We start from the raw sequence: 12,500 nt of genomic DNA, 5'->3' as shown, positions 1-12,500 counted from the left end.
TAAATAGAGAAAGCTGTAGATGTTTTCAAACATTATCACACTTAATGTCTATAGCTTCAAGTATGAGCCACCACTGTTCACAGAGAAATGAATTGTTGGGTCGGGCATTTCCAGACAAGACCAGTCCACCAGGTATTGAGAGAGACAATGAAGACATTTTTAATCCTCTATAAACGAGCTATTTTGGCCACAACAGCCAAAACTAATATTTAAATCTGACTGAGAGGACAGGTGTAGTGCTATGAGGGCTGATATCACTACAGTGGAACTAGCCAGGCCATAGATCCAGTCGGTACGTGTGGCTCGCCCAGCGAAACTGCCTGTTTTCCGCTATACCTACAGTAGTGGCTACTCAAACGGGCCTTCTACTCCATGCAGGGCTGGGTTGGCCATTAGACATACATTTTCCTGGTGGACTGCTGATTATTTTGGCCTGATGGCTAATCAAACGGGTCTTCTACTCCGTGTGTGTGTGTGTGTGTGTGTGTGTGTGTGTGTGTGTGTGTGTGTGTGTGTGTGTGTGTGTGTGTGTGTGTGTGTGTGTGTGTGTGTGTGTGTGTGTGTGTGTGAGAAAAGCGCATTTGTAAACTTTGTCCACTTTGCTGGCGATCTTGGAACTCTGTGTGTGCGTGTGTGTGTTCGTACTTTAAACCTTGTCCAACCTTGTGTGTGTGTGTGTGTGTGTGTGTGTGTGTGTGTGTGTGTGTGTGTGTGTGTGTGTGTGTGTGTGTGTGCTATCTGCAGTGTGTTTCCCTTCATGCGTCGTCAGCGCCACTCCAGCCCCTCCCCTGCCATGATCACATCATCAGCCCCGCCCACTGCAGACGCAGCAGCAGCAGGAGCAGCAGGAGCAGAGGACGGGAAAGCACCACAACAGTCACAGGCCTAACACACACACACACACACACACACACACACACACACACACACACACACACACACACACACACACACACACACACACACACACACACACACACACACACACACAGCAGTAGCAGGAGCAGTCACAATCCTGACAGACACACACACACTAAGCCCTAGATTCCCTCTAAATGGGTGGTGTGTGACCTGGCCTACCCTATAGTGTCATTTGTAGTACACAGACCTCTTCCTTACCTAGTATGATATGACATGCAGTACACAGACCTGCTGTTTCGGTAGTATGATATCACATGCTCTATACCAGGGGTGAGGAACCTATGTCTTGAGGCCCGTTTATGGCCCTTGAGGCCGTCTTATCTGTCTTAGTAATGTTATGCAGTTTCATATGAAACTTGACGGGTTTTTTTGTCAAGAAATGTTAGAAATGACATTTGCAATGTAATTGCGTTGTATTTTCAGGGGAGCTAGTGAAGGTGGGCTCTGTTGTAAAGGTGGCCGCCTTCAATATAGGTGGGGTTGCAGGTTAACCATTTTAAGAATATGTACTATTATGACATCACGTTGGGGGTTCCGCAGGCTCATAGGAGTCTATGTAGAACCTTAGAATCCTGGGGGAGTTCCCCCAACGTGATGTCATACCTGCAACCCCACCTAAGTGCTGGGGGGAAATCTTGGTTTGTGTTCACAGTGCGCCCCTTGGAGGACTTAATCAAATTGAAAGTTGTTCCTCAAATGAAAAAGGTTTCCCCACCCCTGTTCTACACGGACCTCTTCTTTAGACCTGCTGTTTCGGTAGTATGATATGACATGCTTTTGAATGATATTCTTTGACTCCACAACTGTAACCGTCTTCTTTCCTCCAACTTTACAACGATAACTGTTTTACACATATCTACACCTTACTATACAGTGCTTCCCTACAACCTTAACTGTCTTGCACAAATCTATACCTTACTATAGATGTATGACGTTCATCTTAAAAGTTATATCGCGTTTCTTTTCACACAACACACCACAACATCAGCTGCTGTGACCCTCTGATGAAAATCCTCTGATGTTTCACCGTCCAAACATGTGAGGGGAAAGATAAACACTTTTACATATCTGAAACAAAAGAAACTTAAAGATTTGACATATGTACCATACTATACAGTACTTCTTACAATGTTAACTGTTTTGCACAACTCTATACCTTGTTATACAGTAACTCCTAAACCGTTAACCATTTTGTACAAACCTATACCTTGCTCTACAGTACTTCTTACAACTTTAACTGTTATGCATAATTCTGTCCCTTACTACAATGTTAAATGTGATGATACACTATGCCAGTGTTTCTCAACCTTTTTTTAGGCGAGGCACCCTTTCAATTCATGAAAAATTTCAAGGCACCCCAAACCATCAAGCCCTAACATGGCACCACATCCGATACCACACATGCTTAGAAAAGTAACACATTTGGAGACACACGACCTGTTCGAAGTTGCAGCTGACTGGGGCGACCTATATTTACTTTATTGTGCGTAAATGGCAAATGAAATATTCCACTGACTAACATTAACTTATCAATTTAGACAAATATGTGTTATATTACATAATTTATTTATCAGCCATGTTTCCGCAGCACCCCTGAGGGTGCCCCGGCACCCCTGTTGAGAAACACTGCACTATGCAACTATTCGAGCAATGCTTTTGGGTGGTGAGAGGAGCCCGAGACGAGAGGCCCCATAGTTGGGCAACGCCACTGTAAGATTTTATTTGGACAGTTTATCACAATCATTTAATCAGACAATCAGGAGCCAATTATGTTGTTGTTGCCCAGCAACATTGCTCAAAAAGTAGTCCTGTGTATCATCACCATAACTGTTATGCAATTGGTCCAGTTTGTGACTTACCTCTTGCCCTTCAGACGTATAGCTTTGCTCCACGACTGTTACCCCTTGCTTACCTCTTCTCGTCCACACAGACAGACTTTAGATTGTAGGATATAGTCCACGACTGTTACCCCTTGCTTACCTATTTTCAGAGACTATAGTTTTGTAGTAACTCTGTAATACTTTTCTCTTACTAATGGGGAACCTTCAATAAAAAAGAGATTCATACACAAGCAATCTGCCTGGGTGTCACCTTTATCAAAGGTATTTGTCTCATGTTAATGTGTGTCTGTATGTGAGTGTAGTCAAACTACAAATGTGTGCAACCACAGTGTGTGTGTGTGTGTGTGTGTGTGTGTGTGTGTGTGTGTGTGTGTGTGTGTGTGTGTGTGTGTGTGTGTGTGTGTGTGTGTGTGTGTGTGTGTGTGTGTGTGTGTGTGTAATTAGTCATCATCAATGACCGACACAAATCAAAGTTGGCATACAGATTTTAATGTATTAAATCATCAAAATAATTACAGCATTTATTCATAATCAAAATCACAATAAAATATAACCTTTCATTATCATCAACCAAACAAACAGACAAAATAAAATATAACCTTTCCTTATTATCAATCAGACAAACAGACAAGACCAGAAATAGCCAAAAAGACAGATAGGCGGAAGGATAGACTGGCAGACAGAGAGAGAGAGAGAGAGAGAGAGAGAGAGAGAGAGAGAGAGAGACAGAAAGTCAGACGGACGGACAGACAGACAGGGAGACGGCCTGATCCAAAACTGCTTCAGGCAGACATGGCGACACAGGCAGAATAAAGAAAGACACACAGACAGAGATCAAATGAGACAAAGATATACGGACGGACAGACAGGTAGACAGACAGACAGGTAGAGTTGTATACAGTTGGATCTGGTGACATGCTAGACTTTGGTCCACTCTAGACAGACGTCACCTGTGTGTGTTTGTGTGTGTGTGTGAGCGTGTGTGTTTAATGCGTTGGACTGCACCATAGTCAGAGCCATGGAACAGCTTTCCTAACTACCTATTGATGTGAACACATTATCTGTACCGCATACCTGTGTCCTACGACTTTACATATTACTGCGACATAACCATGGAAAGCAAATAGGAACTTGTACAGTCTCTTCTTCATGACACCCAAAGCAACCTACAGGAGGATATAATTGGAGCAGCCGCGGCCTAGTGGTTAAGGAGGCGATCTTAAGATCAGAGGGTCGCAGGTTCGAATCCCACCCTTACCACTCTCTACACCTTTACCCATGGCTGAAGTGACCTTGAGCAAGGCACCTAGCCCCACACAATGCTCCGGGGACTGTAACCAATACCCTGTCAAATATCTGTTACGTGCATCTGCTTTGGATGAAAGTGTCAGCTGAGTGTAATGTAATGTAGTCTCGTTAATGTGACAGTGCCAACCAAAGTAACCAGCTACGTGTAGGAGTGTATATAGTCTCATTACTGTCACATAGCCACCCAAAGCCACTAGTCACCTATAGGACTGTAGACAAAGCTACATATACATTCGTTTCACTGTACACATAGCCACCAAATACCCTTTTAGACCGAAAACATTCATTAAGCTCAATAATAAAAACCAGCAGTGTATGCAGTAGGACACAAACAGTATGTGTATACAGTACAGTGGAAAGCATTACCACGCGTTCACACCAGAAGTAACTAATTCTGTAAAATCATATGAAGGAACCGACTTTGAATGGACAAAAGTGAGTGGTGACTGAAAGAGCTCAAGTCATGCAAATGAGCTATGCCGCGTTTCGGCTTGAAAACACTGCTAGCCAATCAGACTGCAGCACTGACTGTGCACGGCTAAACAAAATCAAATGTTTTGGATCTCTCATTTCCGTTTACTACAGCGACAAAACAACAAGGATTACTTAGCAGCTACAGTACGTAGGATGGCGTCGCCAGGCTATGAATCCGCCTACGGGAAACGTGTTGATGTGTCTGCATCTGGAACTATGTGTGTGTGCTGCCATTTTGAAGAGGGCTCCCTGGCAGAAGAGACACTTCACCTCAATGGGACAATCCTTGATAAATGCAGGACAAATCAAATGAAAAAAAAACCTATTTGTAAGAGTTGCACAGTCCATATGAATTATATTGTACGTTTTATACAGTATATATATGTTCCTATGGGCCATTATGAGCGGGAACACATTCACTGTCAGCCACCCAAGACAAGGCAGGCTAGTTCCAGACATTGCATTGCCTGTAGCATAGAGATACAGTAGGCTATATATGTATTAGCTTAGCTGAACTGGGAGACAGAACAGACACACAAGATAAGAAGTGTGTGTGTGTGTGTGTGTGTGTGTGTGTGTGTGTGTACTGCTATAAGGACTGTAACCAATACCCTGTAAACAATTGTAAGTCGCTTTGGATGAAAGCGTCAGCTAAGTGTAATGTAATGGTAATATAGTGTGTGTGTGTGTGTGTGTGTGTGTGTGTGTGTGTGTGTGTGTGTGTGTGTGTGTGTGTGTGTGTGTGTGTGGTGTATTGAAGCGAGTGAGTGATGTCCACTTCTAACTATGCAGATAAAGTTACAAGTGCTTCCCATTCACCGATTTATACAACAAACATGTTACACCATAGTATTCATACACCATAATATTCATACATTCATACATGTCTGGATTCAATTCATTCCCTCCCCCTTGCTCTCGTTCTTGCTCTCTCTCATAATTACACTCACACACAATTTGACAAGGTTGTTTCAATGTACAATTATCTGACAAATCAAATTGACAACTCGAAAAAAGACAACATTTAAATTCATTGCAAGAGGAAAATAGTAAAAGAAAACAAAAAATAAATGACAAAGTGTTTGTTCATTACATACAACTGGAAGCACATTGCAATTCCCACTCAGCTCAGCATGTGCCGTATGTGTTTCTAGCCAAACGTCACCCCCTGGTGGTAGAGGACAGTACAGCAGTCACAGAACAGCAGTGTTTCCAAACGAGGCATAGGTGTTCCACTAGGGCAGGGGTGTCAAACTCAAGCTCTCTGCGGGCCAAAATCTGGAATGAAGTCCTGGACCAAATTCAATACTTGTTTTTAAAATGCACTGAAATTGTGCATACAGTGGACACGTTTAATGCTTAAAGTTAGGCAAATAATGTGTATATATTTACAGGGCCTACTTCTATGTGCTAGTATGTGCTGTTTTACTGTCTGGACACACTCATAATTCTTGTGATGCACAAATGTTTGCAATTTTCTGAACATTAATGGCGTCTGTGGGCCAGCTGTTATACACATTTGAAATGATCTCACAAGTCAAATGAAATGCCTCTGCGGGGGCGCCTGGCCAGGGTTTGACATCCCTGCACTAGGTGTACGTGAGCACACTGCAGGGGGTAATGCAATTTCACATAGTCACATTGGGATAGAGAGAGCAATATAGAGCATGAGTGAGGGGGTACTCGTGGCACAATGAAAAGGCGTAGGGGGTACGTGAGACAACAAAAAGGGATTGGGAAACAGTACAGTACAGTATAAGACAATCACCATCATGAGCAGCAGCTCTCAAGATCTGGCCCTCTGCTGGCTAAAACTCTCATTACACCATACTCTCTTGGTCTGGGATAAGAGCACTGGGATTAATCCAACACTACCCCACCTAATGCCAGGGCTGCAAAGCAAGGGCAGATTACAGCACAGGCCTACTGGGCTGAGGCACAGGGGCCCAAGAGTCAAGGGGGCCCTGAAGCCCAAGCCTCTTTATCCATCCTCACAGTGTTAATATAACACCTTTAACAAATGTATTTTCACATTTTCCTTAGAGGACTATCCCCCATAGCCCCAACAACAAAGACTCACATCTGGCCTAAAACCCTAAATCCTATTGCACACTACCATCATCAATTGAGGGGGGCCCTCATTGGTGACTAGCCCAGGGACCTGTGCAATCCTACTGCCAATCTTCTTCCCAGACTCCCCATTCAATATCTACTAACTCCAGCCTTGTGAGGCAAGGCTCCATGTCTTCGATGACTGATGCTTTTACTCAATATCTTGTAGAAACACAATTCAAAGGCCATTCTCTTATTTACAATCAGGATTTCGCACGGGGGGAAAGGCCCCAAAAATTCCGATCTGTGCCAACTGATAGCGGGACAGTTTTAGTTTTCTTTCTGCGGAGGGAGGCAAGGGCGACACAGGGGCGAGATGAGGGTGTTAATAATGATAATGACAATAATAATAATAATAACAATAATAATAATAATAATAATAATAATAATAATACATAGGGTTTATATAGTGCTATTCATGATGCTGTAGTGCCCTCACGTGTGTGTGTGTGTGTGTGTGAATGTGTGTGTGTGTGTGTGTGTGTGTGTGTGTGTGTGTGTGTGTGTGTGTGTGTGTGTGTGTGTGTGTGTGTGTGTACGGTAGTGCCCTTAAAAGTGTGTGTAGTTTAGTGCAGTCCTTTACAAAAAGAGATCCATATTGATTTTGGTCCCGAGAACCATAAAGTGACCAAAAAAACCTGAACAGAACAAACAAACAAAAACACACAAAAAAAGAAAAGAACAAAAGCAAAAGGATAGGCGTCTTTACAGCCTATTGAGGACAAATGTATGTATTTTGATTTGAATATTAATCAGGTGCAAATTAGCGTTTGTGTGTATGTGTGTGTGTGTGTGTCATGTTGTGTGTGTGTGTGTGTGTCTGTGCATGTATGTGTTCTTGTGTGGGTGTATGAGCATGTGCAGGCGTGTATACTATGTGTGCGTGAGAGAGAGAGAGAGAGAGAGAGAGAGAGAGAGAGAGAGAGAGAGAGAGAGAGAGAGAGAGAGAGAGAGAGAGAGAGAGAGAGAGAGAGAATGTGTGTGTGTGTGTGTGTGTGTGTGTGTGTGTGTGTGTGTGTGTGTGTGTGTGTGTGTGTGTGTGTGTGTGTGTGTGTGTGTGTGTATCTGTGTGTGTGCGTGCGTGTGCGTGTGCGCGTGATCAGAAGGCCTCCTCCATTCATGTTAAATGTGGGCAAGCACACAGCTGCCAAAGCACAAGCCTCCAGTCAATAACACAATACTTTGTAAAAGAAAAAACAATAATGTAAATCATTTGGTTTGCAAGCCTCCAGTCAATAATTCACGAATAATGAAAAAAGAAAATCAATTTGGATTTGCAATAAAAAAAATACAATAAAATAATTCAAATGATTCGAATTTGCATTCATCTTGTACAAAAAGGGCATTGGCATCAATTATTAGAAGTGTTGTAAATATCAGGCCACAGCAAATCTGTGCGGCAGACAATGTAGCAGTGGCACGCTATGCTAGCGGAGGTTCAGAACACTATGCTAACAGTGGTTTAGTGCCAATGTGGCAGTGAGTAGACGTAGTGGATTTAGCCACGGTGCTTTCCATTCTCTGGTGGGGTGTCAAACTGAGCTGCAGTTTGAAACGACTTCTGAAAGCCTGCCACATGACCAATGTGTAATAAGTAATGGCATTGCAACACATAAAATCGTTGACGTAGAACATCAAGCTAGCTAATGCTGTGGGCTGTGGTGTGCCTATAAGAAGAGGGTGTAGTAGCATGACACAGGTCTGGACTGGCCATCTGGCATACAGGGCATGTAGTATGGGGATGGGAATGAGGGGCTGGTCTGTGCCCAAAACGCCTGGTACGATTTATGGTCCCAACCCAGCCCTGGTATGAAGATGATTCATATAAACAGCCACATGAATGTGCTGAGATTACTGTATATTAACCCTTTACAGTAGGTGAATGTGCTGAGATTACTGTATATTAACTGTTTACAGTAGGTGAATGAAAATCACCAGATAATCCAAATAAACTGCTCCAGAGAAACAGATCCTCTACCAATACACCGCATTCCACATTATTACGCAAATGACATTTTTTGCGGTTTCCCCAAATAATCAATACAAATGACAGTCATCATAATTTTCAAGTCATCAGTCATTAGAGTACAATTAAAAAGTTTTTGAATGAACCTTCCAATGACATCTGTATTTTTTTTAAATAATAAAAAACTTAAAATGCTCTGTTCCACATTATTAAGCAAAATAGTTTTGTAGTGTTGTAATCCAAATTTCCAATTTACATCAAAACAGTTGGAATGTGGTACCTTCTAAATTACATTTCAATGTTCAATACTTGGTGATAAGCTCTTTTTCCTACGAACTGGAATGCTGCGTTTAACATTGAAGTCAATGGCAGGGCATTGTATGGGAGTTATGGAAGCCCAGATATCCTTGATGCTTTGCTCTCAACTGTTTTTGCTTGTTTGGTCTGGTGACCCACACTTCACTCTTCAATATACCCGTAGATTTCTATGCCACCTGTAGGTGCTTTGGTGGTATCGACATTCTAACTCACCAGACATAAAACCCCATTGAAAACGAATGGGATGTTATGTCTGGTGAGTTAGAACGTCATCACCTTCAAAGCACCTAAACGTGGCAGGGAAATCTACGGGTATATTGAAGAGTGAAGTGTGGGTCACCAGACCAAACAAACAAAAACAGCTGAGAGCAAAGCATCAAGGATATCTGGGCTTCCACAATTCCCATGCAATGCCCTGCCATTGACTTCAATGTTAAATGCAGCATTCCAGTTACAGCTTATAACCAAGTTTTGAACATTGAAATGTAATTTAGATGGTACCAAATGCCAACTGTTTTGATGTAAATGGGAAAAAAAAGAAAGAAATTTGGAAAACAACACTACAAAACTGTTTTGCGTAATAATTTGGAACAGAGCATTTTGGGCATTTTAAGTTTTTTAATATTTTAAAAAATACCATTATCATTGGTAGGTTCATTCAAAAACGCTTTAATTGTACTCTAATGGCTGATGACTTGAAAATTATGACGACTGTCATTTGTATTGATTATTTAGGGAAACAGGAAAAAAATGTCATTTGCGTAATAATGTGGAATGCGGTGTATATAAATAGCTACCCGTAGTAATACAAAGGTGTGTGTGTGTGTGTGTGTGTGTGTGTGTGTGTGTGTGTGTGTGTGTGTGTGTGTGTGTGTGTGTGTGCGTGTGCGTGTGTTTGGGTACAATCTGTGGCACTTCAGGGCAAAATTATTTTGGGAGGAGAAGGGAAAATATTGCACATTAATATTGTGTGTGTGCGTGTGTATGTGTGTGTGTGTGTGTGTGAGTGTGAGTGTGTGTGTGTGTGCGTGTGTGTGCGTGCGTGCGTGTGTGTGCGTGCGTGTGTGCGTGCGTGTGTGTGTCTGCATGTGTGTGCGTGTGTGTCTGCATGTGTGTGTGTGTGTGTGTGTGCGTGCTATGATACAGAGTATAAATCCTCCTTCTGGTTCTTGCAGATCTTGTATCCACAGAGTGAGTGTGTCCATCCCCAGGGCTGTGTGTGTTTGTGCCGGGGCGGTAAGAGGAAGAGGATACTGGTGGCTATCAGCACATGCCACAGCGAGTGTGTGTACAGGTAGTTGGCGTCCGTCTCAGCAAACACGTACACACACACTCCAATCAGCGCCAACAGGATACCTGGAAATGGTTTCACACACACATTAGCAAGACTGAAAAATATAAATGAATAAAAAATAAAAATAAAAACCAACAACAACAGTAATATAATTGTATATAACAACAACAACAATAATAAATCAGTTTTATGTAGCACTTTTCTTGGTACTTTTTATGTAGCACTTTTCTTGGTATTTATCTTGGCCTGAAGCAGGAGGATGGTATGACAGATGGTATGGTATGACAATCAATCAATCAATCAATCAATCAATCAATCAATCAATCAATCAATAGAAATGGTGATGGTATTTGTCGCGTGTGTGTGTGTGAGCCAACAGGATACCTGGCAGCAGGTAGAAGACCCATCGCTTCCACAGAGGGGGGTAGCACTGACGTCGCTTCACACCACGATACACCTAAAACACACACACACACACACACACACACACACACACACACACACACACACACACACACACACACACACACACACACACACACACACACACACACACACACACAATTACTATTACAGAAGACCACTTCCACATAGGAGGGTAGCACTAACATCACTTAACATACCCTCCACCCCCCACCAACACGCATGCACGCGCACGCACACATACAGTACACCCAGTAGAGTGTTTCTTACCCAGGCTGCTACCATGGTAATGAGTGCGAAGAGCAGGGGACCCAGGAAGTTCCAGAGGCCATGACGATCCAGAGACATTGCCATGGCAATCAGCAGGACGCCCAGGATGAAGAAGACCTGCAGCCAATCACACGCACCGTTAGCCCTGATGAGTTCTATGTCCATAATGACGCCACTGTAATGTCATAAAAGGACTGTGTTCTAAGTTATCACTATATGGAGTGATTTCTATTATGATGTCCATTATGATGTTATGAATACATTATGAGGCACTGTGATGTCATAAACTGACTTAATTCTATTATGGAGCCATTGTTACATAAAAGGAGTGAGTTCTATTACCCCTTATTTGATTGCGATGTCATAAAGGGAATGAGTTCTATTATATCTCCAATATAGTAGTATGCCAAAGAAAGGGACTGAGTTCTCTTATGTATCCATTATGATGCCATTGTGTTGTCGTGGAAAACTGAGTTCTATTACCAACTATGGTCCCATTGTGATGTCATAAAGGGACTGAGCTCTCTTTATGATGCTGTTGTGTTGTCATGGAAAACTGAGTTCTATTTCCAATTGTGGTTCATGTGATGTCATAAAGGGCTATTGTGTTGTCGGGATATAACCTTTCGGTTTTCAGTTTTTGAGATTTTAATGTTCTGCTGTGTGTGTGTGTGTGTGTGTGTGTGTGTGTGTGTGTGTGTGTGTGTGTGTGTGTGTGTGTGTGTGTGTGTGTGTGTGTGTGTGTGTGCTTACGTATTTGAATAAGTCCTGTAGTCGTGCCATGCAGATAACGGTGACCCAGACTGACGTGGCGGATCCCAAGAAGTCACAGAACTGCAGAGTGTTGTATTCCATGATGCACAGCACCGTCACACCAGGCTGGTCACATGCGTGGTAGAACTAAACACACACACACACACACACACACACACACACACACACACACACACACACACACACGTTATTACACAGTACATCGGTCTAACAACCTATTTTTTTCAGCCCTTCAGTAACTTTGCCCACAGATTCACACACACACACACACACACACACACACACACACACACACACACACACACACACACACACACACACACACACACACACACACACACACACACACACACACACACACACGTTATTACTCAGTAACAAGCTACTTTTTTTAGCCCTTCCGTAACTTTGCCCACAGATACACACACACACACACACACACACACAACTCACACAACACACACAACACACACACACGTCTCCTTTACCGTTGAGAAGAACATGTTGTAGAGGTAGACTGCCGCCTCGGGTAGGAACCCTCTGTAGAGGGCCAGTGTGATGGGGGGAATGAATAGCAGGTTACTCAAAGTCAGAAAGAGGACGGACTGCAGCTGTAGAGAGAAGGACATGGCCTCTGAACCATCAGTGCAGCCCCAGCCACGCCAGCCTAGAGAGAGACACACGTACACACACACACACGAGAGTTAATATAGATAGATCGATATCATGATTTTCGATTATTTTCGATTAATTGTGCAGCCCTAATGACAGATAGACATGCAATGCATATGCAGTGCAC

General features: G+C 42.9%; 2 protein-coding genes across 2 annotated transcripts in view; one reads left to right on the top strand and one right to left on the bottom strand.

The window, feature by feature from the left end:
• The window catches only part of rgs11 (regulator of G protein signaling 11), a 22,044-nt gene extending 21,155 nt beyond the window's left edge, over nt 1-889 (top strand). The window contains exon 17 of the mRNA XM_063210941.1: nt 745-889. Within this exon, the coding sequence (XP_063067011.1) occupies nt 745-889 (145 nt within the window). The remainder of the gene's footprint in view (nt 1-744) is intronic.
• Nucleotides 890-10,042: 9,153 nt separating this feature from the next.
• Nucleotides 10,043-12,500, bottom strand: part of pgap6 (post-glycosylphosphatidylinositol attachment to proteins 6) — an 18,423-nt gene continuing 15,965 nt past the window's right edge. The window contains exons 11-15 of the mRNA XM_063207176.1: nt 12,190-12,368; nt 11,681-11,827; nt 10,928-11,044; nt 10,619-10,691; nt 10,043-10,296 (exon numbers count right to left, since the gene is read on the bottom strand). Coding sequence (XP_063063246.1) covers nt 10,076-10,296; nt 10,619-10,691; nt 10,928-11,044; nt 11,681-11,827; nt 12,190-12,368 — 737 coding nt within the window. The 3' untranslated portion in view covers nt 10,043-10,075. The remainder of the gene's footprint in view (nt 10,297-10,618; nt 10,692-10,927; nt 11,045-11,680; nt 11,828-12,189; nt 12,369-12,500) is intronic.

Source organism: Engraulis encrasicolus, chromosome 1 (genome assembly GCF_034702125.1).
Source record: "Engraulis encrasicolus isolate BLACKSEA-1 chromosome 1, IST_EnEncr_1.0, whole genome shotgun sequence".
Taxonomy (NCBI): Eukaryota; Metazoa; Chordata; class Actinopteri; order Clupeiformes; family Engraulidae; genus Engraulis; species Engraulis encrasicolus.
This window is presented reverse-complemented; position numbering and strand designations above follow the sequence as displayed.